The sequence below is a fragment of the Balaenoptera borealis genome (assembly GCF_965194805.1).
Source record: "Balaenoptera borealis genome assembly, chromosome: 16".
Lineage (NCBI taxonomy): Eukaryota > Metazoa > Chordata > Mammalia > Artiodactyla > Balaenopteridae > Balaenoptera > Balaenoptera borealis.
The window spans coordinates 7921005-7948656 of record NC_138872.1 but is presented as its reverse complement, the minus strand read 5'-3'; the positions used below and the strand labels follow the sequence as shown (position 1 = coordinate 7948656).

At 42.6% G+C, this 27652-nt stretch overlaps 1 protein-coding gene across 2 annotated transcripts in view; it reads left to right on the top strand.

Annotated features, from left to right (window-relative positions):
• Nucleotides 1-27652, top strand: part of DOK5 (docking protein 5) — a 153480-nt gene that overhangs the window by 109669 nt on the left and 16159 nt on the right. For both annotated transcript variants that reach the window (XM_082362730.1, XM_082362729.1), the window contains one exon: nt 9461-9596. In XM_082362730.1, coding sequence (XP_082218856.1) covers nt 9461-9596 — 136 coding nt within the window. The remainder of the gene's footprint in view (nt 1-9460; nt 9597-27652) is intronic.

Sequence of the window (27652 nt, the reverse complement as noted above, 5' to 3'; positions counted from 1 at the left end):
CTGGTGTGGTTCCAAGCACTATGTATGTAGCAATAAATAAAACACACATGTGTTCTGTTGTTATGAAACTTACTCTCTAGAGGAGAGGGGATACAGACTATAACAAACATTAAGAAAAAGTACAACAGATGTTAGAATGTGTAAGTCCCACAGTGAGAAATAAAGGTGTTCGATAGAAAGTGTCAAAGGAGGGGTGCAGTTTTAAATGGAGTGAGCAGGACCAGGTTTGCTAAGTCAGTGGTGTATGAATAAAGACCTGAAAGAGGCGAGAGAGTGAGCCACGTAGGAATCTGGAGGAAGAGCATTCCAGCCAGAAGTAGGAGGATGGGAGAAGGTGCCTAGGGGGAAGTGTATGTATCTGGAAAGCAGAGCATAAAGTAGAGCCAGGAGGGCGGCGAGACTGGAGCAGAAAAAGTGAGGGGGAAGCAATGCATGATAGAGGTGGAGATGCGATGGGGTCAGGCCACGTGGGGCTTGATGGACATTGTAAAGAATTTGGCTTTTAGTCTTAGTCAGACGGGAGCCACTGGGGGCTGCGTAGTTGGACGACTACACGGTGTGAAGGAACAGTCCCCAAGACCTTTCTCACTTCTGACATCAGTTATAAGTTCAGGGGTTCCCATATCACCTAAGGTTTGGTCATTTGCTAGAATGACTCACAGAACTCACTGAAAGCTATGAAATTCATAGTTACAGTTTATTACAGAGAAGGATACAGATTAACATCAGCCAAGAGAAGAAGTGCCTGGGGTGGGGACTGGAGAAGTAGGTGACATGGAGCTTCTGTTACCCTTTCCCCATAGGGCCAGGGCATCGTTACTTTCCTGGTGTCAATGTGTGACAATACAGAGTGTTGCCAACCAGGGAAGCTCCCCGATCCACAGCGTTCAGAGTTTTTACTGGGGCTCCATCACATGCATGATTGATTGATTCATTGATTGCCCACATGGATAACCTCAGTCTCCAGGTCCACAGATACCATGTGACCCAAAGCTCATCCTAAATCATATTGTTACTCTTTGCCTAGAACCCCAGGCAAACAAAAATGACCTCCCAGGAGCCCATGGCAAAGGCCAGACCTCTTTTTGGACAGGATTAAATTCTTGACTACACAGGGAGTGTTAAGCAAAGAAGTGATATGGTCTGACTTCTTTTTAGACTCTCTCTGGCTAAAACCAGTCAGAAGGGCATCGTCGTGTTCAGGGTAAGGGACAAAGGTGTCTGCAACGATGATGGTAGTGCTGAGTGAACGTGGGCTTAAGTGTTTTGAAGCTAAAGCCAAAAGAACTTACTCACTGATTGGATGTGGGTTAGGCGAGAAAGAGAGGGGTTCCCGACCCCCCAGGAGTGGCTGCTACTGCAGAGCTTCCTAAATCGGGGGGCCGGGGAGCTGGGCTGACGATGATCAGACTTCGGCTTTGGACACGTTAACGTCAAGGCTCGTTCAGCAATTTCCCTAAATTGGCTTTTCATCCCATCAGGGATTCGTAAAGCTACACATTATATTTGGGTTTAAACACTGAGATTGGCACTTCATTTGCAACCTGCTCCTTATAAACAGCTACAGCAGGAAGGATGAGGGAAAATGCATCCTCGACAGAAGGACTTAGATCTAGCCACGGCTTAAGATGAGAAAGCACAAAAGGAAGAAAAAAAAGTCATCTTTCTTTGACTTTGTTTACATGTTAGGTGATTAAGAACAGATGCAAGTAATAAGTCACCGCTCGCTTTTATTCTAGCCATGCTGTATGGCTTCGGATAGTTAATTCTTTTCCCCACAGACCTTCAAGTCCACAGACAGAAGGGTTCGAACGTGTATCTAAAAAGTGATAATGATGGTCTGTGTACACATTTAAGGGAATTGGTCTTAGGAAGCCTGGTGACATTGAAGATGAAACCACAGGAGAAAGGACAACATGTAGCAAGGCACACTCGGAATTGGGACCTTTGTCTTCATCCTGATCGCTTGGCTCGGAAGCTTTACTAAGGTGTTGCTGACACTCCATGACCGACCCCGTGTTCTTCCCGGAGCTGGAGAAACAAAACACCCGCTATTTCGCATCATAGTTCTTATCCAATGAAAGCTGATTCTTTTCTTAAAGGGAGACTTGGTCTGCCTGAATTCATAATTCCGTTCTCGAGGAAGAGGTTCCTATTGCTCTGTTTTCACACGCCCATGAGCCTCAGACGTGAACGTCCCCCCAGCCACACACCTTCCTTTCCCATGCATCTTATTCTTGCTTCCCCACTGTTGTCCCGGGATGCGATCACCCACATTTCCTTCCGGGCAAAGATGTGGCCCTTGTGAAGTTTTCCCCGAGAACCCCATCCTCATTGGCTTTGACATTTTAAAGGGTTCAAATAACAGCAACAAATCCTAATTAAATGTTTACTTGATGTCAGATCCTTTGCTAAATATAAAACACGATTTCCCACCACCTTCTGAAGTTTGGGTGAGTTTATGACTCACATTTGAAATATGAGGCTGCTGAAACTTCAGGAGGTCAAGGAACATGCACAAGGTCATGATTCCAGCATCCGAGTGAGCTGGGATGGAAACGTCTAGTTTCCCACACCACCCAGAGCAGGACTCTGCGAACTGCACCCGTAGTTCCCCAAAATGTGAGATGATTTTAGGTGATAGAGACATAGTGTTAAACAAATGTGACTCTTACAATGATGAAGTCATTTTCTTTTCAATTACCTTTTTGATCTTTTTGATTAAATTATACAGAAACATTTCAGTGGGCGTGCTGGCATGTCTTAAACACTCGAATCATCTAACACTTTTTAATTGACCTGTGTTACTGAGAAGTAAGCAAACTTCCAGCTTGGATCTTTGACAAGAGGACCTAGACAAGAGTTTAATGACTTACTAACTCTATTTTCATTGTATTTATGTACATGTCTGCTTTCAATTTATGGCAGAGCATACTGGCTTATGATATGGATTTGATGATTCCATTTACAACACATTTGTTTAAGAGGGGGGAAAAAAGCGAGTTGATTAAAAATATTAAATAGGTGACACAAAGGTTTGACAAACAAATGAAAGTTGTGTGTGAATGACCGATGTTCACAGAGCTGTCCCCTGCTCAGAAGCCTGGGTGGCACATCCGGTGGGGTCTCGTGTTGATTCCATATCTCGCTCTACTGGTTGCAGCAAAGCCCAGGCAAACAGTCTCATGTGACAGCCTAGATTGGCCTGATCTTCAGCCACTACACACACACACACACACACACACACACACACACACACACACACACACACACACACGGCACTAGCAAAATCAACCGCCATCTCTTCTCAAGTTGAGATCAACCAGGCAGCAAGGCCAACAATTGGAACGCACAGGGCCAAACAGACCCACTAGTGCAGGGTGCGCTCTTTACCCCAACCTGAGCACGGTCTGCAGCGAGGCAGGCTCCCCTGAACCCAGAAGCTGCCTGCGTGTGCAAGAAGCTGCCTGTGTGTGCAAGAAGCTGCCTGTGTGTGCAGCCTCTTTTCCATTTAAGCATAAGTCAGGTGCTCCCTCATCCCCTTCATTTGGATCTATTTCAGTGATTCTTAGCTGGGGGCATTTTGCCACCCAAGGAACAGTTATCAATGTCACAACTAGGGGACGCCACTGGCATCCAGTGGGTAGAAACCAGAGATGCTGCTAAGCATCCTACAATGTGCAGGGCGGTCCCCACAACAAAGGATGATCTGGCCATCCAGGTATCGCTGATGTTAGTTGTGCCAATGGAGGGAGAACCCCTGTTCAGATTACACGCTCCTAACAGACTTCTCTCCTCTCCGGATTTTTCTTCGAGATGGAGCTACTAGATCCCATGTGGTTAAGCCTCTTGTTGACTTCATTTGAGTTTGTGTGTGTGTGTTTTCTTTGGCATCGCTGCGGCCACAGGTGGGGAGGGGTGCTCCTCCTTTGCTCACCTGACTTTCACGGACAGAAGAATATCAGCATTCTGCAGGGTTTTGCTCCTAGTTTTGTATCCCTCTCTGCAAGGTGCTTCTGATCTGTTTCTCCCAGGTTTTTGGCTGACTGATTTCCTTTTTTGCTGTCTAGCGCAAACCCGCCTCTCTTCCCAAGTATACCTTTCCTTTCTTGATTGTTCCTCTGACCTGTAACGGCTCACTCTACCATTATATTATCTTTGAACCCGTTCGCATATGTGGATCTTGTCTAACCAGACAAATTGTAAACTCCTCAAAGACAAAGCCCGTGCCTTTACCTTTGTTTACATCCATTGCAGCCGCTATTATGATTTGCCTAACGTTAGTGTGACAAGTACCGCATTCTTTCAGTTATAATATATAATCGTAAAAGTGAAAAATCAGTACTGATCTAATAACCCCTATGACAGGGATGGAGAGAAGAAAAGATTATGTTAAATATACATGTTGAGGCTAAGATACATTCTGCTTTTAGCAATGTTTAAATATCCTAAAGACACACACATACACGTGTACACACGCACATGCACAAAATACATCTTGAAAGTGAGGAACTGTTGAGTCGATTGGCTTTCTAACTTCATAAGTTTGCGTATTAATACTGTCCCCCATGAGGTCATTTATTTTGGTCTTCGTAATTTCAATTCCGTCAGTATTTTTCTAATAAACTATGTTGGTGTGGAATGTCATTGTCAAAGGGAAGGAGCAAAGATTAGAAAGTTGGGCGTTCAGTGCCAGTGCAGGGTGTTGCATCCAGGTGGTGACTTGGAGATAGTGAAGAGCATTGTTTCAGAGCCCTTGTGGGTCACGGCATGCGGGCCGCCCCTCCCCCTGCCGTCTCTCCGACGTGTCATCTCGTCTCTTGACTCTGTCCCACCTCAAGGCATTCTGTGTGCAGTTGTTTCTGTCGCACTGTTCTTCCTGCTTTCTCCTCCAAATCACTTCCCTCCCCACGGTGGCTCAGTGACCCCTCAGTTTAAATAAAACTTGCTCAAGGAAGCCTGGGTCAAGTTCTCAGTCACTCCTTTCCTAGCCCTGTCTGCTGTTTCCTAATCTATTCTACAGTTATTTATTGGACACTAAATATAGGCCAAGTCCTGTGCTGGGCCCTGGTGGAAAAGCTGTGAATAAATTAGAAAACAATCTCTGTCCACGTGGAGCTTACATTCCAGTGGAATAAGGGACGTGCACATTATTTGAAGATGTGCTTTGTGCATTCTGAGTATCATATTTAATACTTTTAATAAATCTAGGTGACAGTTACTATCATTATATTTATTTTACAGATGGATATGCAGGCTTAGGGAAGTTAACTAACGTGTACCAGGCACAAAGCTGGTAAGGGGCAATCCCAGACAGGCGGCCTGGAGCCCAAGTCTGTACCTTTACCAAGCCTTTTATTCCATGCTGCCTTGATACATGCTTACTGTGTGCGTGAATGAATGAATTTCCCAATACTTTCTGAGCTCTTGGTTTTCTTATGGATTCTTAACTAATTGCATAATCCATGGTTTGGAGTGACAGGCATATCATTTAGGCAAAGTAGTTACTGAGAAATTCAAAGCTATATGTGCATCTGTATGGCCACAAAGTTCTTATATCTGAATCCTTATCTTCACAAAGGACATAGGAAAGGTCCAACTTAAACTCATTATTTTACTCCCTCTGGGTTTCCATCCACTGGTTCTGTTAGCGTAAGGCCATCAGGAAAGAGGCTTGGGGCATTTGGGACGGCTTTGGATGCTAGAAGTGTCCAAGGTCAAAGTCAGTGGGTAAAGAGAAAGAAAGGAATCGGGACCATTAAAAGTCAAGACTTGAAGGGAATTCCCTGGCAGTTCGGTGGTTAGGACTCAGTGCTTTCACTGCCGTGGGCCCGGGTTCAATCCCTGGTTGGGGAACTAAGATCCTGCAAGCTGCGTGGTACGGCCAAAAAGAAAAACGTTAAGACCGTATATTTGCAAGTCTGTGATAGATGAACCCATTAGAAGATCTTTGTTCTGTGTTGTGTTTTCTCCAGAGATGTGAAGCAGACGTAGCTGTATTAGGTTATGTAAGACAATTACCCCTTTGATGTGCTTTTCTTTTGACTTCCTTTCCTTTCCTTGCCTTTTTTCTTTTTTTCCCTGTTTTCTTCTTACTTGCCTTGGGAAGTTGGCCCATTATATTATTTTGCCAAAGGCCTCTAATAACATTTTAAATGGCTTGTAAAGCTGCTTATGAAACAGCACCAGGGACTTCCCTGCTGGCATGGTGGTTAAGAATCCACCTGCCAATGCAGGGGACAAGGGTTCGAGCCCTGGTCTGGGAGGATCCAACGTGCCGCGGAACAACTAAGCCCGTGTGCCACAACTACTGAGCCCGTATACCACAACTACTGAAGCCCGCGCGCCTAGAGCCCGTGCTCCGCAACAAGAGAGGCCACCGCAATGAGAAGCCCGTGCACCGCAACGAAGAGTAGCCCCCGCTCACCACAACTAGAGAAAGCCCACGCGCAGCAACAAAGACCCAACGCAGCCAAAAATAAATAAATAAATAAATTTATAGAAACAGCACCAAACAAATCTGTTGGGTTGAGGGGCGTGAATGAAATAAAAGAACTCGTGGGTAGAGGTTAGAAGAGACTGAATGGAAGAGCATCTGAGGTCAATTTTTGTACATTACCCACACTTTCTGGGTCGCTGCTGTCCCACTGAAGGGCATATACCTTTGAACAGTATGGATGAAAGTCCCAACAATTAGGAAAACCAAAGGCCTAATTCCTGTTCTGTTTAGAGCTCTTTAGTGCATGTTTGTGCCTTTAATGCAAACTGGTGGCCTCTTGGCCAGATCTGGTCCTTAGAGGCGTTTTGGCCCCTACAGCTTAAAAAAAAAAAAAACCAAAGGAAAAAGCTGCCAACATTAAAAATTCAGGTTATTTCATATAAAAATAAAAATTTCTGATTTCTCTTAGACAATCAGAAGTGTGGCTACATTGGGCTCGTATTTCCCCATTTAAATGTGACCGGGGCTGACTGGTGGCTGGTGTCCATTAGCTACGCTGCCTCTGTGTGGCTGTGTGTTGTAGGGGGTCTGAGCATCTTTATCCATTCACGTTCTTTGTCTGAACCCTGATGGAATTTGAGGTTGTGACTCCTGGTTCTTCCTGTAAGTGGTAAGTGTGTATGTGTGAGTGTGTGTATGTGTAAGTGTGTGTATGTGTGTGAGTGTGTGTGTCTTTCAGATCCTTAGGTGGAGGCAGGGAAAGTCTGTGTACTTTCAAGAAGAATACTTGATACTCTGTTTTGATTTAGTTTGTTTTTGATCACAGTAATTATTTAGAGAGTCAAATGTCATTAAAGGATGGTTGTGGCTTCGTTATGTTAACCAAAAGCAGACATTGGATAAAAGAGTGATTTTCAAAGAGTAGGTTTCACCAGTTAGTGAGTCATAATGTCAATTAAGCACTTCACCACTGGTGTTAAAAAATATAATAGAAAATATTAACATATTATAAATTGATGATAGATAAATAGATAGCTAAATAATAACTAGGTGATAGATAAATAGATCAACAGATGTACTAGGTCACAATCTAAGCTATATCTATTACTGTGGGTTGCCGTTACAAAAACCTTAAAAGCCACTAGATTGTCAAGTTTTAGAAACACAGCTGCAGGGTTTGCTATGAATCAATCATCCTACAAATGTTGCCCAGTAACAGGTGCCTTCATCCTTTCTGGAACCAAGGTTGGCATCTAAGTAAGTAAAAATGACCTCTGCCCTAGAGGAAACAGAAGACCACTTCGTCCTCTTAAATAATTGATTGAGGTTACCGTCCTCTTAACAAATTATATTTCCGTATTTGATGGGAAAAAAAGAGGTGTGAAAAAATTAAAACGTTGCAGAATTAAGTGCCAAGTAGCAGAGTCAAATTTGTATGGTGGATCAAATAAAGAGGGGATAGCAGTGAGGACTGAAGTATTTTAGGGAGTCTTCAGGAAGGAAATGGGGCTTGAGTAAATATGCTTTGAATTTTAGTTTTTAGTTCTTCCTTGGATTAGGATGACTTAATAATTAAAATCACATGATTAACCTCATAAGCTAGTTCTTTATATTAGCTGGTTGAAAGAGCCTTCTAGTTTTTCTCTTTCTTCTTACATGGTCCACATTAGTGAAATTCAAGCGAGGCAGGTTTTGACCAATTAACATATGCTATGCTATATGTGCTGAAAATTGCCATATGGCCGTGGTATTGAGCCAACTGTGGAAAATAAGGATAAGTCTTCCTTTCTTATTGCACTAACTGCATAGACTGGAATAGATAAAATATTTAACAGGTTTGGGTTGAAAATTTGCTTGGTTTCCATGCTGTGTTAAAAAGTTCTTTAGATGTGAGCCTCTAGATGGGAGCCAAACTCAGGCATTAAGGCCGGTATTCAGTTTTTCAGCAAGAGATTCTGAGGTGCAAGGAGTGGAATTGTGTTTTAGAATAATTAAGTAATTATTAATAATTATAAATAATGTAATTAAAGATTGTTCTTTAAAACAAAAACAACCTCTTAGTTTATCTTTGATATATGTATGTATCAAAATCAGAACTTTAAAAAATATCCTTTTAAAAATTATCCTTGATAATAGGATTTTGTCCAAGTCTTTAAAAATATTTAGAGTAATTAAATATATTTATTAATTATATATAACACACTATACATATATATACACATATATGTATGTATGTATGTGTGTGTGTGTATATATATAGTAGTTAAAACACATTTATTTGGTTCTTGCCTAATTATGTGTACCAATCTTCCCTTATTAATATAATTGATTTTTTTTAACAGTCTGAGGTAGAAATCATCCTCTTCTTAATCCTTAACATTAATGTTGAAACCCATCTAGCTTTCCTTGAGTAACTTCTCTTATGTTCCACACATTAATTCAGCAAAGTTATGTTCATTAAAAAAAAAAACTCTTAGCCGCGTTTGGTTCATCACGTGGAGTGAACACCTAGAGTAAAATTTGATCTGTGATTTGGGAAAGCATAGTTGCTTTTGGAAATGAAATCATTCTTCAAGCCATTGTCTGTAAGGATGGTTGGGACAGAATCTGAGAGTCATAGGATCCTTCTTTTACCTCTGAGCTGCATGGCACCGTTTCTGATGAGTTTCTGATTCATCGACTGGGATGGAAAGGCCGTAGCACAGGTGTCCTCTCTGAGAGTCACACAGGAAGTAGAGGGATTATACAAAGAATCCAGAAACAGCTTATTGACCTTCTGTGACAAAACCTTCAGGACAAAAATCACTGGGCACCGTGTTGGCTTAGAGTGATTGGTTCCCTGTCCTTATTAATACCAATTCATTGAACACTTTGATTCTAGTTAACTCTGTTTAGCCCATGTGAACAAGAATCCTAATCTCATACAAAATAAATGAGCCTCATATCAGACTATTCTAGGCTCTAGGTGCATTGAACTTGTAGGAGCTGGTGTTCAGAAGCTCTCTGTCTTTGTTTTCACAGGATGTGTGAGACTGGTGAAGGGCTGTTTATCTTTCAAACGCGAGATGGGGAGGCCATCTACCAGAAAGTCCACTCTGCTGCCTTGGCCATAGCTGAGCAGCACGAGCGCTTGCTACAGAGCGTGAAAAATTCAATGGTACGTGTGGAATTTCTTGCTCATGACCCAGTGTACGCCGCTGTAGAATGCAGTCTTGGAATCTTTGTGCTGAAAATATGGTCAGTATATTTTTGGGCAGAAGATTTACTCCTGTACTCATCAATGTAGTACTTGGATTAAATGCCATCCTTGGAAAGTTCCAAAAGGCCACCTGGTAACACAGCAACCATACACCACCTCATCATCTGCTTACCTACTTTGTGCCTCAGTTGTTACCTGTGTGTTTAATCAATGTGGGCTCCTACAACAAAATACCACAGACTGAGTGAGTTATAAAAAACAAATGTATTTATTTCTCACTGGGAGGCTGGGAAGTCCAAGATCAAGGTGCCGGCGGATTCTGGTGGGACCCGCTTCCTGGTTCATGGATGACTGTCTTTTCACTGTGTCTCATATGGCAGAAAGGGTGAGAGATCTCTCTGGGGTCTCTTTTGTAAGAGCGCTAATGCCATTCATGAGGGCTCTGCCCTCATGACCTAAGCACCTTCCATAGGCCCTACCTTCTAATGCCATCACTTTGGGGGTTAAGATTTAAGCATATGAATTTGGGGGTGGGGGACACAGTATTCAGTCCATTGCAGTGTGTAGTATGTGCATTAAAATCAACTTGGATATGTATGGACATCTATAGACAGCTACGTGGGTTATCTATCTATAGATACAATATTTTTAACTGTAGCAGAAGTTGTCATTTCAAATGTCAGCAGAGGTCAGAGAGAAAATGAAGGTGAGAGAAGAGGGCTGAGAGGAAACTGGGGTGAAATATCAAAAGCTCAAGACCAGACAACTGTCGACATGAGATCGTGGTTTCCGTGTAGGAGAGTTCTTGATTTTTTCCAGATAAGTCAAGAATTTGACTGTTTATAGTATCTTCCCGTTTGTAACTGTTGGAAATTAATTCCAGCTGAAACCAACAACAAAAACCAGTAATGCTTTGTGGGACAAAGGAAACCTACCTGTAAGACCCCATCCCGCCCACAGCCATGCATTTGCCATCTCTAGTGGATAAACCTTCAGAGTCATCAATGTATAAAAACACTGCAAACGCAAACACACATGAGCGTACGTAAATGCTCTCTCAGAACGCCTACTCTGTTCATTGCTTAGTGCCAGGGACTGTGCATTGTACAGACAATTATGACTCATGAGTTTCTTCTTTGAAAACAGTAAATTTACAAAATCCGAAATGAATGTACAACAGTTAAATAATGCAAATCATGCAATGTGGCTGCAAATACATGCATAGAGATCCACATCTGGAAAGAAATCTGCAAAACCAAAAGGAACTGGGTTGGCATGGTAAGGTTAGGGCCATTTGAGAAGTTATGATTTAACCATGTGGGGTGGTTGGATTTAAAGAGGGGAAGAGCATGTAGTATGATCTATCCCAAAGCATCCCCAGATTATTCCCAGACGACTTGTGCATGCAGCGCTCTGGGATTTTAGAGCAGGGATCAGCAAAACTTTAGTGAAGGGCGAGATAGTAATATTTTAGGCTTTGTGGTCAAAGATGGTTTCTGCTGCAACTGTTTAACTTTGCCATTATAAAGCAAAAGCGAGCATAGGTAATATGGAATCAAGTGGGTATGGCTTTGTTCCAGAAGAAGCTTTATTAATGGACACTGACGTTCAAATTTCATGTAATTTTCACATATCACGAAATATTCTTCTTCTGATTTTTTCCCCAACCATTTAGAAATGTTCTTTCTGAACTAATATAGTCTTGGTATCCATTTCCCCATATGCTTCCCAATTCTGGATATTGTACTAGAGGTAGGTAAATGCATGGATGGAAAGAAAGAGAGAGAGAGAGAGGAAGGAAGGAAGGAAGGGAGAAAGAAAGAGGGAGAGGGAGAGAAGGAGGGAGGGAGGGAGGGAGCAGAATTCAAGTCGTTTTGAACTTACAGGGCAATGTCATTGCATTAAAGTTGTGAGCTACACAAGATGCCTTTAAAGGTCTGAAGAAGTTTTTTTTTAAGGTTACCTTTTTGTAAAGCCATCGATTAGCATACAGTGGTATCTACTTGAAAAGCAGGTTCTGCACGCACATGTTTTTCCATTTACAGCCTCCTCATTACTTCCACTAAAAATTAATCAGGAGTATGAGTGATTCGTTCAGATCATCCTTTTGCAGATTTAACTGGAATATAATGTTGTTTGCTCTTAATTTGCTGTATGCTTAACAAGCTCTATAAAATGAATGCTTTTAAAAGTAAACACATCCTGTTTTAGATGGAAATGAGTAAGCTTCAAAACGGGATCTGAATCTCAAGGAAGTTAAACTGGGGATTGTGAAATGCTTAAAAATCAACATCCTTCAATCCATCTCTGATTAGGGGAGAAAACAGATACTGTGCTAAAATGAAACAAATGCAGGTGATACTAAAGCCCCTAAGTTAGAGTTTTGCATTTTCTGGTCCCTGGGAGTGGACCCACACAGATTGGCTCTATTCTTGACTAGGAATTGCCTTTATGCCACTACTGGCTTGCTTCTCTGAGATGGTCAAAGTCACAAATGGAGAAAGATGGTGAAGCTAACCTCATTATTAGGAAGCCCTAACCCACTGTTAGCTGCCACTAACTCCCAAGACAGAATGCTTCACTGTGGAACGCATGACAGTTTGAAGTTGCAGCCTTGAGTGAAGGGGTTTGGATCAGACTTATGACCTTGAATCCCAGAAGTCATAAAGAGGAGACTTGTGGGTCAGATAGTAATAATAACTTTTATTTTATTATCATCATCATTATAGTTATTATTGCGATAGGCTGAACAATAGCTCCCCCAAATCTTTCCTACCTTAATCCCTGGAACCTGTGAACATTACCTTATATGGCAAAAGGGACTTTGCAGACGTGATTAAGTTAAAGCTCTTGAGATGGGGAGATTGTCCTGGATTATCCAGGTGGGCCCAGTGTCATCACAAGGTCCTTGTAAGAAGGAAGCCGGAGGAGTGAGAGCCAGACAGAAGGTGATGTGGCAATGGAAGCAGAGGGACAGACAGAGATTTTTGAAGGGTCTGTGCTGATGGTTTGAAGGTAGAAAGAGATGTGACCCAAAGGATATAGGTGGCCTCTAGAAACTGGAAAAAGCGAGGAAATGGATTCTCCCCTGGAAACTCCGAAAGGAACCAGCCCAGCCGACACCTTGACTTTAGCACAGTGAATCTGATTTTAGACTTCTGGCCTCCAGGGCCATAAGGGGATAAATTTGTGTGGTTTTACACCACCAGTGTTGTGGGAATTTGTTACAACAGCTATAGGTAACTAATACAATAATAATATCAATAATAATAAAAACGTATCGTGTCTCTACTCTGTAGCAGACAGTATTTTAAGGACTTTGTGTGTACTTTTTAACCTTCCCAATGACCCTTGGATGGAGGGCCCAGCACCACCAGCTGGGAAGTAGTGGGGCTCCAATTTGGAGCAGGTGTGCTGGGATAACCCCACTTTACACTTTGTCTCGGAATCAAGCCCCTAGACACGTTTTCTTTGCCCTGCATGTGATCAGGTCACTGCTGTTCTAAAAATTCCAAATTAATGGCTGACATTTAAAAGTTAAGAGGTTTCACATAAAACTCAGATTTCTGTAATATCTTAAAAAGTGAAAAGGCCACACTGATCTCACACCCCCATGTGGCAACCATCGGATATGCCTGGTGGTGCCTTCCCTCTTTAGGTAGAATGGGGATCTTCAGTTCTCCACAGTCCCTACCACTCTCCATTGTCACTCAGCAAGTGATCCTTCTCTGGGCATTTGCTAGCCATGCTGTGGCCAGTTGATGTCCTGCCTATGTTACTACATGTCTAAGTTTTCTGTTGCTGTGTAACAAAGTGCCACAAACTGTGCACCCTAAAACAACACACGTATGTTATCTCATAGTTGCTGTGGGTCAAGAATGTTGGCATGGCTTACATGGGCCCCTGGCTTCAGATTCTCACAAGGCTGAGATGCTCTAGTCTCATCTTAAGGTTAGACTGGGGAAGGACCCACTCACAAGCTCACAGTGGTTGTTAGTGGAAGTTAGTTCCTTGGGGCTGCAGGATCAAGGGCCTCAGTTTCTTGTTGGCTGGTGGATGGAGGCCATCCTTAGCTCCCAGGGGCCACCCTCAGCTTCTTGTCATGTGGGCTTCCCAACATAGCCACTTGCCTCATCAAAGCCAGCAAGACTCTCCTTGCAAAATGGGGGCCACAATCCTATGTATCCTAATCATGGCGTGACATCCCATCATCCCGTCATAGGCTATTGGTTGGAAGCAAGTCACAAGTCCTTCCCACGGTCACGAGAGGGAGGGGACCACACAAGGGCGTGCGCACCTGGAGGAGGAGGAGATCAGGGGGCCACCTTAGTGTCTGTCCCCATACCATGCAAACTTCTGGAATAATGTTTATTTAGTGCTTTGATTTTACCTTTTAAGTATGTTTCCTGCTTTATGGTGTGTTGCTAATAATGCCATTTATTTATGAAGCATCTGCTAAATGCCAGGCTCTTTAGCAGCAACAACCATACCACTTATCAGGCCAGGCACTTTAGTCGCTTTTTCTCTAATCACCACGATATCTCTGTGAAGTAGACTTATTCATTCGTTCTCATTTATTAGTTCGTTCAAAATGTTTATTGCGGACGTAATATGCTGTTATGTGCTGTAGGATATAGCAGTAATTGACAGGTAAAGCCCATGATCCCATGGGTCTTATAATTCAAGGGAGTATTATTCATGACCCTTGACCTGGAAGGAATCACTCTCCAGATCTTATAGACGAGAAAACAGATGCTCACAGTGGTGAAGTCACTTGCCCACAGCCATAGAGCTCATTACTGTTGGAGCCAGAAATGCAGGATCCTTTTATTTGGTTCCTAAACCTCTACCTCTGGCTACAATGCCTTACTCCCCAGAAGGGTTTTAAAGCCCTTCTGTTTCTCTTATATCCTCACTGAGAACTGTCTTAGCATTTTCAAATTACCCTGAATATCAGAGTACCTTTCAGAAATACATATCAACTCAGAGTATATGTTAAAAAATTACTGTTATAAGAAATCTTGTTTCTTTGGGTACTTTCGGGACCAGATAGCAATCATGTTTCTCATAATTCTTCCCCCACCTCCTCTCTTTTTAAATTCAGTGTATTATGATTCATTCTCAATAGGGTGTAGAAGAGGGTGGGCGGGCCTGAGGTATTAGGGGAAGGACTAACTGTTGAATGAGATGGAGCTGCAGGGACTCGTTTGCTCACGAGCTGCCAGCTGCCTTGCTGGAGCAGCTACAGGGAAACTCTGCCGGGACGGTTTGGGACTTCCCCGAGCAGCCAGCTATTTTTGCCACCTTGGAGATCAGTGTCTATAACAGAGTCTAATTTTGGAACAAGGAGTGGCAATGTGGGGATGTTCCTCATTCCAGGACCGGGCCTGTCATTTTTAGAACTTCCTTCAAGGCCAGAGTGACAAGGTGGAGAATGATGGCAGTTTAGCAGCTCCCTTGGGGGCTGCAGGGCCGGGCTCCACTGGGGGTGACATTCAGGCCCCAGGGTGACGTCTCCCCCATCCTCTGCGGTCCTGACTGTGCTCCCACGTTTGGGAGTTTAATCTGAGCTCTTTCTGTGTCCCCTCTTTTTTGTTGTTGTTTAATTGATTTACTTTCAGACTTGGTTTTGCAAATAAAATTTGTTAATGAATTTGTAGAATTCAAGTGGAACTCTTCTACAGTTCTGCAAACCAAAGTAATTTATATTCAACCTACTTTAAACAATGATAGTCTACACTTTTTTTTTTTTAATATAGAGGGCATCAAAGAAAGCATAGAATCGATTTCACTACTACTCAGACTGAAAAAGACCCACACCTGCTGGGATTTTATGTGTAGAAACAGTCCTCACAACTCTGTCCCCACTCATCCACCCACAAAAAAATCAGTTTTTACCTCTTCTTCTGTTTATGAGCCCTAGTTAATTGCGTTAACTTACAGATTTTTTTTTTTTTTTTTTTTTTAGTGTACTACTTAAAGCAGTTATCAACTTTTTTCCACTCCTGAATATCCACTCGCTTTTCATAGCTTGGTATATTAATTATAATTCAAAAATCTTTTACTGAACATCTATCTACTGCTTGCAAAGTAGATCTTTGCAAAGATGTAATAATTTTTTTTTGCATCTTTAAAGGAGCTTGAAATTTAGATAAGAAGTTATGATTTAAACCCTTCAAAACATGCAACAGTATAATCCTGTGATTCAATTTGCTCTGGTCCCCTTTAGAGGGCAATTTGTCCCTGTTGATCAAAATTCAATTCACACGTCTCTTTACTCAGCAATAGTACATCTAGGAATTTACTCTAAAAATGGACTACCAGAAGCAAAGATGATGTGGACACAAATGGAGGGAGTTTTTCCTTTTTGCTTACATTCCGCTGTTTTACAAACATTTGCTAATAAGCCCTGCTGTCCACAGGGTGCTGGGGAAGTGATTGAAGAAGATGAAGTTCCTATTCTTGGGGAGCTTGTGTGTAATAACAGAAATGTCACCCAAAGGGGATAATTAGATAAATTATGGCACATGATGTAACAGGAATTAAATGAGGCAGCTAAATAGGGTCACACTTGGTACTATCGAACTTGTGTGAAGCACATGGATGAGGAAGAGGCAGGACAGTAGGCGGAGTCCGACACACACTGACACTAATACCCACACTCACACTGACACTCTCACACCCACACTCGTACTCACACTCACACACTCACACGTGCTTTATCAGCACAGAGAGTGAACTTCTGGCGGGATACAAACGTACTGGGTAATGTTGGTTACCTTTGGGGAGCAGGACTGGGGTTTGAGGGTCTGAGAAGGGGCTTTTATATTTCTCTGTATGTCTTTCTCTTCCATTAATTTTTTAAAAACCGTAGCTACATAATTATATTTACGGGAACAGAAATAGTTGAACTTCTGGCATATGGCAAACTGAATGGATATACTGGTGAGAAAGAGGAAGGATTCTCCCACTTGAACGCATAAAAATGCAGGATAAGAAAGAACGATTTTTAAAAGCTTGGTAGGGAAGTTTGCAGGTGCTAGAAATGGGGTTTCCATCAAGGGATGAGATCATCTTTTTGGAGAAGTTTGTGCCTGAGCTGAGTTTTCAGATGAACCAGAGTTCGCTGTGCATTACTGTGACTGCTGCTGCTGGAGATGATAATGAATCTGACATTCATTGAGAACTTACTATGTCCAGGCACTCTGCCGAGCTCTAGACTTGAATTAACATTTCACCTTCAACGTGACTCCATCGACGTGGGCACTGTCATCCCATTTTTATAGTTAAGGAGTTTGAAGTGTGGACCCACAGCTAGAAGTGATGGAGCCAAGATTTAAATCCAGGTGTTGCTGGCTCCAGTGTCCACACTTTAGCCACCGTGCTCTACTTAATCAGTTAAAATGAAATTAACGGAATTATAGGTCACAAAGCACTCTTCACGAATTCATGAGAAAGTAAAAGAGGCTAAGTGCTATTAACCTACGTTAACTAATAGGCAAGATGGGCTAAACTGTTTCTTTAGACAGGATAGATGCAGATGCAACTCAGGCTTCTTCCTTAAATTTGCTATGACTTTTGTTCCTATATATTTCAGGGAAGATGTCATCTTCTGGGTCTCTTAAAACAACCTAATAACTTGCAAGGTGCAGTGGCACGTTTTAATGGTCCTTTCACCGGGTTATTAAATGCTGCCCGACTTCATACAATATCTCTCCAAGCCGGAAGCTCCTGTAGCCTTTCCATGGTCATTACTTAGCTGCTGGCTGTGCCTCTTTGGGAAAAGGAGACAAATTAAATGTCGCTCGCAGGTTGTAGCTTTGTTTATAAACTCTAAAGCTAACATTAATGTTTAAAATGGGGGCTCCATAAGTAGGCAGTAAATTGAAAGTGTGATGATGGCAAGACAGCAGGTCATGACGTGAACCTGTTATTCACATGAGAGCAGGGGGTGCATCTGGTCAACCGGATGGGCAGTGCTGAGGAAGACGGTTTTCCCAATGTCAATCATGGCAGAGGCCAGCGAGGGGAATGGTGATGGGGACTGAGCGATGAATGGAATCAGTTCAACGCCATTTTAAACCTAATATTTTGAGAAGTTAGGGAATAAGTGATTTATCCATTTCCACCAAGAGTTGGCAAGCATTTTCTGAAAAGGGCCAGATGGTAAATATTTTAGCCTCCTGGGGCCAGGTATGATTGCTGCTCCCGCCTGCACTGACCCCCACTCTACACCCTGGGTTTTAGGCATTAGATACAAATGCACTTACTTAAACTAATCTCTTCCCTCCAAGCCGCGTGGATTCACTTCTTCTCCTAGGAGTTTGCCAAAGGAAAAAGCAATAACCTCAAATACCTGGCAGTAAAATCAGAGGCCACTTATGATTTTAACCAGAATCAGTCACTTTTAGAGATACCATAGACATCCTTCAGTAGAGGTTCCTGCTATTGGTCGCACCAGCAGACACATACTTTGCCTTGTATGGCTGTTTTTTTCTTATGATATTAAAGCATTGGGCGTGACCAGAATCGGACAACCAGAGCGCAGCATGGAGAGGGCATTCGGAGGAGGTGCCAGGATGAGAGGTCGTCACCAACTATGGAAGTTTCAACATGTTGGGGGAGATTCAGTCAGTTGCTTCTGCAGAACTGGAAATTGACCACTTTATAGGTTCCTGCTCAAATATTCATTGACCTGTCCAAGCATGAAATACAAATCCTCCTCCAGTATGTAAGTAGCAAGAGGGAGGGGTAAAGTTATCTACTGGCTTGCCTTCAGGCAGCAAGAAAACTTAGGTAGATGTCTCAAATGGCCAGAGCAGGGAAAAGGAGCAAAGACTGTCAAAGATTGCAGGGCAGGTGTCATCAGCGGGCACATGCAGACCAGTTTTTGTTTGGTCTACAAGGTATTGGCACAGATGATATTTTTTAGAGATTAAATTAGTTCCCAGTGTTTAAAATGCAAGGTTTCACATAAAATAATAGTTCTGTCTTTTGAAAAAAATGAGAATATCTGGTAACACGGTACCTGCCTGAGTCAAAATTGAATAGCAACTACCATTTTGAGGTGCTGACTGCTCTTCAGTTTTTTTATAGTTCTTGTCATTTCTTGTTGTCTCAGTAACCAGAAGGTTTTATTCATATCTGATACCTGCATGACCCATGTAGATATTCAAGTTTGCAGCCCCTGGTTTAGGAGAACCACACATACCTCTTGTCCTTTAAATTTTTGCCAAGACATCTGTTTCCCGGATAATCTCTTTTTGTGGAAGATTCTGGCCATTTCTCTGGCTCTTACTGGGGAAGATGTCAGGGTAGATACGCATCTCGTAGTTTATGATGGAAAATGCAAACAAGTTATAAGCATGAGTGTCACGGTGTGATCTGTTACAGAAGAGTAAACGAGGCTTTTGTATTTTTCAGATCAATAAGGCAAAAATTACCTGATGAGCTTTTAAAGGCTCTGTTATGTATAATCAGAAGGGTGACCATAGGAATTTTTTCCCAAGCTGGGACGCTTTTGAGAGTCAAGTCTGATCCTATTAAGAGCAGGATTGGCTATGTACTTTGTAGGCCTGGTTCAAAAATGAAAACGCAGGGTCCCTTGTTCAAATATTATTAAGATTTTCAAGATGGTGATAGCAGAGCATCTAATCAAGCATGGGGTCCTTCTCAGCATGGGGCCCTGTGTGACTGCACAGTTATAGCCCCTGAAGCTGGCCTTGGTCAAGAGTTATGCCTGGGTAACAGATGTAAACAGGATGCAACCAGGATACTTACCCTTAGCCAGTGGTTCTCAGTGGGGAGTGGTATTGCATCCCAGGAGACATCTGGCAATAGCTGGAGTCTTCTTTGGCTGTCAGCACTGGGCAGGGGGCTGGAGGTGGGAAGCTGCTGGCATCCAGTGCATAGAGGTCAGGGGCGCCGCTAAACATGCTATAATGCACAGGATCGTATAGTCCACAGCAAAGAACAACCTGACTAAAATGTCAATTGCGAGAGGTTGGGAAACCAGCTCTAAAGATAGGACAGGTTTTGCTTGAAGTCTGGGCAAGAATTTGATGGGTCAGTGTGTCCAGGATGGAATGTCACTTCTGAGCTATGCAACTTGGCCTCCTTTTGCCCTGTTTACTTCATACGTCATATGCGGGCAACAGCAGTAGTGTTTACGACTCGCATTGTTGTGTGGTTCACGTGAGCTAGAGCGTGGGAGGCACCTAGGAGAGGCGTAGCAAGATGCAGCAAATGTGAGCCATTACAGTGGTTCCCCTTGTACTCACACAAACCGGCATGGGATGGGCCAGGAGAAAGAGACTCACCATGCAGCAGTGGAGATACGCACGGGTGGCATCAGGAATTTGCATGATGAGGCTGAGCGCTGGCGTTTGTTGCTTCCGTAAGACACGGCTGGTGTTTGTGTAAACGTGGCAGCATCAGACTGAGGTAAGGCTTCTGCCTCCTGCTTGGCTTCAGCAGGGCCAAGCACTCAGCATGACCTTGTACATATGCACAGGGTTCGTTACAGTCACCTTGCAATGCGAAGGGCAGCAAAACGAAGTACAGCACATCGATGTGGTCCGGGCCTTTCTGCTCACCAGCCCACCACTCTACTCAGTGAACTTGCTCAAAGTGAACCATAGACACTCTTTCCCTCACCGGTCCCAGTTCCGACATGCACGTGGCATCTTGTCACTAAAGCACCTGCTTCTATTGAGTGTGAGGTGTTGAGTTTAAAGGTTCACTCTGAACACGTAGGAGTTCTGCCTTTGCATCAACTTGAAAAGCTGGCCTCCGAGTAAGTGCCTGCTCCCCTCACGGCTTTGGGCCTCTGGAGGGGAGGGGACTAGGTCCCATGTGTCTGCAGTCATCGCAGGGCCTGGCACAGGGTTTACTAAAGTTTTGTTGAATGAGCAAAATAGGGGTTGAATAGACAATTTTATGAGCATAGAGAAAAAGGAAAATGAAGCCGGAATCCCAAATCCCATTCCCTCCCAGTGCCAAAACAAGGCGCAGGTTCCAAGCAAGTCTGCTCTGAGAGGCTGGGGAAAATAGTCCCGGAGGTTATTAATTTCAATGTACAGGTGGGGAGAGGGTTTCCTCGGTAAGGAGTTGTAAAAAGTTACCAGAAGCAAAGGGAGGTATGATTCTATTTTATGCATATGGCTGAGAATTCAAATGGCTCCGAGTAAATTGATGCAAATCACTTTCATTGCCCATGCAAGTAACCATTGGAGCACATCTGGTGCTCAGCAAAATGCTGTATTTGGAAATTTGGCCCCAAATGGTTGATTCCACTAACAGTCTGCTTTATCAAAGCTGCGGGCGACAGTGGAGGCATTGTTTCAACCAGAGTTCTGCTCACCAAGTAGTGTCTGCTGCATTTTTTCCCTTAGCAATCTTTCTCTCCTGCTCACTTTTTCTTTTCTGTCTCTGTGTGTGTGTGTGTTTGTAATATTCAAGAAGTAAGCTTCTGCTCGCTCTATTTCCTTGACAGTTCAGTAATATTCTGTGATATCTCGGTAACACTTTGATGATAGGAATACCCATCACTTTTGCTCCAAATGTCAGAACAAGGGAGAGGAGCTGGAGAAAGTGAAGACAGCTCTTTGGGTGGTTCCTGCCAAACATCTGTCAGAGCTGGATTCGGCAGCCCAGAAGCGCGGGTTTCATGAGAAAGCCGAGGATGGCCACCTATTTGGCAGATGGTTGATTTTCACTTGAGCAAAGGCCCCTGGGATGGTGAGGGCTCCAAGGGCTGGGAGAATCACTGGGAGATTCTGCTCCTCAAGATTCCATGGGTGTTCCCACCTCCTTGCACCTCCTTCGACTGTTTGCCATTTCTCTAAGCTTTGAAAATTTTACTTCTAAAATAAAATTTATTTCCAAAATTCTGATGCCTTTTATCACTATGAACAGAACATGAGCCCATCCTTTAAGGTCTTCATGACATCCTCTGTGCTTTCTTGAGACATACACAGGATTCTGATATGAACTTTAGCTCTGCAGTAGGAGGCCAGGTCTTACATCCTGGCTGGACATCTTTACCAGCTCAGTGTCCGTGGGCAGGTCACTTCACTACCTGTAGTGTTTGTTCGCCTTCCTGTGAAAGAGGAGGTTGCATTAGTACATACCTTGCTGGGTGGGATAATGCCTGTGGTTTCCTGACATCGTGTCTGGCACCTACTAAATCCAAGTCCACCTGCGTTGCTAATGTTGACTTGGGAGTTAGAGAGGATAAGATGGCAAGGGGATGGAAGATGAGGGAGGTTTCTCATCCACTTACGGATTCATCTCTTCAGTCAAGTCAGCCAGTGTGTCCATCAGTGATTCAGTTATTCAGCCACTTTTTATTAAGTGCCATCATACGAATCACACCAGACACTAGGTATGTGAGCATAGATGTGGAATCTTCTCCACCACGGGAAGGAGAGCTCTGCTTACAAGAGGGTCTGCTCTCTTTTGTAGAGGACGGGACACCATTGTGCAGGCAGACGGTGATGTGACCTAAGCTGGGCTTTAAACTAGCTCTCTGGCCATTTACTATAAAATCCTGGGGGAAACAGAGGTTCTGTGTTTTATTTAAGTTTCCAGCCCCCAGCAGAGTGCATGCCTTGTAAATGATGCCCGGAGTATATAAATGTGTGGAATGAGGGAGTGAATGAACCAAAGAACGCCAAGTGCAGAATTCACTGAAAGGGGTGAGGGGGAGTCAGGGATGCAGGCAGGGAGAACGTGAACGGAAAACTGAGTTCGGAGGCTTAGTCTAATTGAGGGATAATTAAAGTTGGAATGAGCAGCTCCATCTGGCTCGACGCTGAGTGTCTGCATGCTTTATTTTGTTTAATTTTCACAACTATCCTTGGAGATCGGGATTGGTTTTTTGAATCCTATTTAATTTATTTTTACACAAACACATGTATGGAAATTTTAACTAACTGCAAAAATATAACCGTATAGAAGATGATTTGTGCTCTGTTTTTTCCCTTTTATTATTGGTTTGCATGCCTCTTTCCCCTCTTTAGCAACTCCTAAAACTTAAAAGTGTGCACTTACCTTTCCTTGTTTTCCTCCATACCCATATAATCCTACACAGAAATCAACATCTACATACACACAGAGGTGGATAGACACACACATAGATACCTACACAAGATATGGGTATTTGGGGGTCATTGTTGATTTTACAAAATCGTGATCATATTACACATTTGAAGAAACTACCCCCTGGTTTTCTCATTGAACAGTAAATATCTCATGGGAGTAGTTTAAAGTAATGTAGCATAGGTCTGATTCAGGGGTTGGCAAACTACGGCTGATGAGCAAAATCTAGCCTGTGCTTGTTTTTGTAAGTACGGTTTTATTAGAACACCGCTACACCCAATCCATTTTTACATTGTTATGGCTGCTTTCACATGGAAATAAAAGAGGGGGTTCATTGGCACCATAGAGACTGGATGGCCTGCAAAGCCGAAGACATTTAATATTTGGCCCTTGACAGAAAAGTTTGCCAACCTTGGTCTCATTCATTCTTTTTAACGGTATGCATTTTATTGGCAATATTAGGCCCATTTCACAGAGGGAGAAATTGAGGCTCCATGGCTTACAGTCAGTAAGTGAAGAGCCAGGACAGGAACGTAAAGCCCAGGGTGTGAGTCAGTGGGAGCTGAAAGGAAGGAGGAAATTTGGGAGGCTTTGGAGGTAGAAGAGAGAGAATGTCTAGGGCCTGAGGGTAAGTGTGTCTGTGGTCTGGGCGGTGATGAGGTGAGGGAGCAGAAAAGGTGGGCTCTGGGGCAGTGGTTCCCCACCTTCTGCGGGCGTCAGAGTCACCTGGAAGGCTCACTAAGCCACAGGTGGATGGGCTCCACCTCCGGGGTTTCGGCAGGTGTGGGTGAGGCATTGGAATTTGAATGTCTAATAAGTTCTCAGGTGATGCTGATGCTTGGTCCAGGGACCACACTTGGAGAACTATGGCTCTGAAGCGACTCTGAGAATCCGGCTCCTTGGTCCCTGGAAGAAATGGCACTGGAGCTAGAGAGAGCACAGCGTGGGACCGCGTGCTTTGATGCCCTTTATACATACAAAAATCTGCAGTAAGACTTACACCCATCATTCAGTGAACATACATTGCGCTGACAACAGAGGTGTCAATGCAGCCATAATTCCCTCCTGGTCTAATTATATCGGACCTTAACCAGTCTTTACATGCATCTCAGCAGGATATGTTCACGGTGTTCCATGTGTTTACGGAAGCAAGAACATGTGGTTAAGCTCTCTCGCTGGAGAAAGCTAGATCCTTTTAAGAAATCACTCCTCTAAGTGAAGTGGGAGCGCACCTGTCCATTAGGTGGAGGAAAGGTGGGCGCAAGAGCTGCTCTGCAGACCTCTGTACACCTTGAGGACGATATAGCTCCTGTCATCAACCCACAATGATTACAAAACTTGTTCAACAGCATTTGCGTCTCGCTTCCAGAGGATTTGGTTACCGCCACTTAGCGTAGCAATTAGCATTTTAAGCGGTTTGTATTGATTAAATGAACGTGCTTCATCAGGCAGAAGGAACCCTAAAGAATGCAGCAAATGTAGTTACCTCAATGAATTACTCCCAGCACCAATCCGCACAAGTTTGCTAGAACTTTACAAGGGTGTTTGATAAACCTCCGAAATATAGATTTACCTCAAACTGGGTAAATAGATCACATACTACACAAACACATGCTTGATTTTTATGTCTTTTTTTAAAAAGTATTGTCTAAGACTATTGTTCTCTTTTAAGAGAGGCATTTGGTCTGGAATTTGTAGGAATAAACCTAACATTTTAAAGATTCTGTTCAAAACACGTTTACTATTCATGAGATAGTTGGAGTAATTCCCTCTGGTTCGAAATTTGAAATTAAGGTTAAGCTTCTTCGAGAGCTATTTTCTACTTTCCTTTTAAATTCCCCTCGTTTTCATTTTCTAGTAAGTGTCATCTGGAGAGGATCAGGGGGCTTAGGGCTGGGGCTGGGGAGGGCCTATAAAACGACAGTGTGTGAAGTGGGAAGATCTTTCCCTCTACAAGCCTGTTCTTGGAGGAGCGGGGACACTTAACACACATTGCTCAGTGCCTTATGCATAGTTTCAGAGTTCTTTAAACTAGTGCATGCAGTGGTATGCAATTGAGGAAAAGAGCTATGATTTCTTTGAAGATTTCAAAAGAAGGCTTTTGGATTAAAATATTTGATTCACACATGATATAGAATTGTACAAAATGTTACACAGTGTAAAATAAGTCTCTTTCCCATGCTTAATCATCTCAGGTCCCCAGTTTACTTCCTTGGAAGCAAACCCATGACCAGCTTCTTTTGCATCCTTCCGGAACATCATATCCCTTGATAGATATAAAGGTATCTATGTATTAATAAGTACATTCATTTTCTGAGTATCTACTTTGTGTCAGACCCTGTTCTAGGAAGCAGGAGTACAGCAGAGAACGAGAAACAGTCCTTGTGTTCAAAGAGTGTACTCATTGTTATGGAGAATGAGACAATCATCAATAGATAATAAACATAAAACTGTATCAAGAGTTGGTGAATGCTGTGAAGGAGACTGCATTGTAAAGTAGAGAGAATGAAGGAGGTTTGTTGCTCTGATAAGGTGATACTCTGGCGGGGGGGGGGGGGTGAAGGGAGGAGTGGAAATTTCTAAGGGCCACTTTTTTTTTGTTTTTGTTTTTTACATATATGTGTATCTATTCTTTTTCAAATTCTTTTCCCGTTTAGGTTATTACAGAGTATTGAGGAGAGTTCCCTGTGCTATACAGTAGGTCCTAGTTGGTTATCTATTTTAAACATAGTAGCATATAACATGTCAATCCCAAACTCCCAATCTATCCCTCCCCCCATTCTTCCCACCACCCCCAACCAGGTAACCATAAGTTCACTCTCTAAGTCTGTGAGTCTGTTTCTGTTTTGTAAATAAGTTTGTTTGTATCATTTTTCTTTTAGATTCCACATATAAGCGATATCATATGATAGTTTTCTCTCTCTGTGTGACTTTCTTCACTCAGTATGACAATCTCCAGGTCCATCCATGTTGCTGCAAATGGCATTTTTTCATTCTTTTTAATGGCTGAGTAATATTCCATCGTACATATGTACCACATCTGTTCCAGGCAGAGGGAACAGTAAGTGCAAAGGCCCCGAGGCAGCTCTGTGCTTTGCATGTTCAAGTACAAAGCTATGACTTTGAAGCAGATGAAATGAGAAGAGGGGTAGGAGGTGTTGTCTAGAAATAAGTAGGAGCCACGTCCTATATGACCTTTCATTCGTGGTCAAGAGTTTGGATTTTGCATGGGGTCAGTTGAGAAGTCATTGGAGGGTTCTGAGAAAAGCTGAGATAAGCTGGCTTTACTCTTGAAGGGGGCACTCTGGCAGCTGTTTGGGAAAGACTGGGGGTGGGTGAGGCGAGAGTACAAGTAAGAAGCAGAGTTAGGGACTATTTCTGTCATCTGGGCATCCAGGTGAGTGCTAATGATGTGGGTCAGGATGGTGGGGAGGGAGGAGGTGAAAAGTGGATTCTGGATACATTTTGAATAACAGGATTTGCTGATGGTTGAACTTTCTTGTAGGATAGAGAGGAAACAAGGTAGTCTCCAAGGTTTCTCTTCTTCTTTAAACAGAGCAATGGGTTGAATGGAAGAACCATTTACCTAGAAGGGGAAGAGCTTTCGGGGAGTGGAGTGTGAGAAACGATGGTTCCAGTTTGTACATGTTAGATGAGAGCTGCCTACTGGACATCTAGGTGGAAGTGGGGAGTGGGCTGTGAAATACAGGAGCCTGAGGTTTAGGGGAGAGATTGGAGGTACAGACATGCATTTGAGGATCATCAGAGTGTGGATAGACGGTATTTAAACCTGTCCCAGTGATGATGAGCTCTCCCCACCAACATACATAGGTAAGGAATGGTGGCTCTTTGGTTTTAGGATTGTTTCATATCACTTCATAAAGATCTACCCTTTTCTTTTTAATGGCTAACAGGTTAGTCTGTTGCGTGGATGTACAATAATGTGAAGGTAAGACTGCTTTGTTTAAGAATAAAATGAAATTACCAACTCATCTACCATTCTGATGTTAGTCACATTTAAAAGTAATTTTTGAGTCAGTCTAAAATCCAATTTGACATGTAAATTAAAATTAAATTTTAAAATTCCTTTAAAAATTGGTTATTGGAATAGTTGTCAATAAAGTGGGTCTCAGGATAAAAATTGTGGTTAGCAGGGAAAAAATGTTATAAAGGAGACTGGGTCACAGTGTAATTCTGTTATCTTAGCTGTTGAATTAAAAATGGTTAGGGAAATGAACAAATAAAGCGTAGTACAACAGAAGGATGGGCTATGATGCAGACTTTAAAATGACAGCATAGTAGATGGCAGTATTTAGGAACATTAGGATACATTTATAATTTATTAAATAAAAAAGAGGATGGTATAACAGTATATACATTATCCTGCAGTTTGTGTTAAATATACATCATGTATGCACATTTTTTAAAAAGGCCAAAAGAAAACATTAACATGTTAAAAGTTCTCTTTGTTTCTTTGTTTTTGTTTTTTGTTCTTTGTTTTTGTTTTTTTCTAAGTGATTTTTTTCTAAGACATTTTCTAAATGATTATTTCAAATCTATCTGTATTCTTTTCTGTATTTCCTGATGTAATAAAAATATATCAATATATTAAGAAAGAATACAATTTATTACAACTTTTAAAAATGGGTAATACATACCATAAAAATGTGGACTCTCCCCTCCCCTCCTCTTAGGTGTCAGCAAAATACTACGAAATCCAAAGATAAAGCTGCCTTGGAGAATATAGATTTCTCGGGGAAGGGGAGGGGGGACTGTAGAGCTTCTTGGATTTTCTCCTGTTCCTACCCTTGTTCCATGTTTACAGTAAGAGCTTCATTCATGCTTGTTCATTAAATTCATTGTATCCCAACTGGATCAGGTGATTAAATATAGTCTCTAAGCATATTTATTTA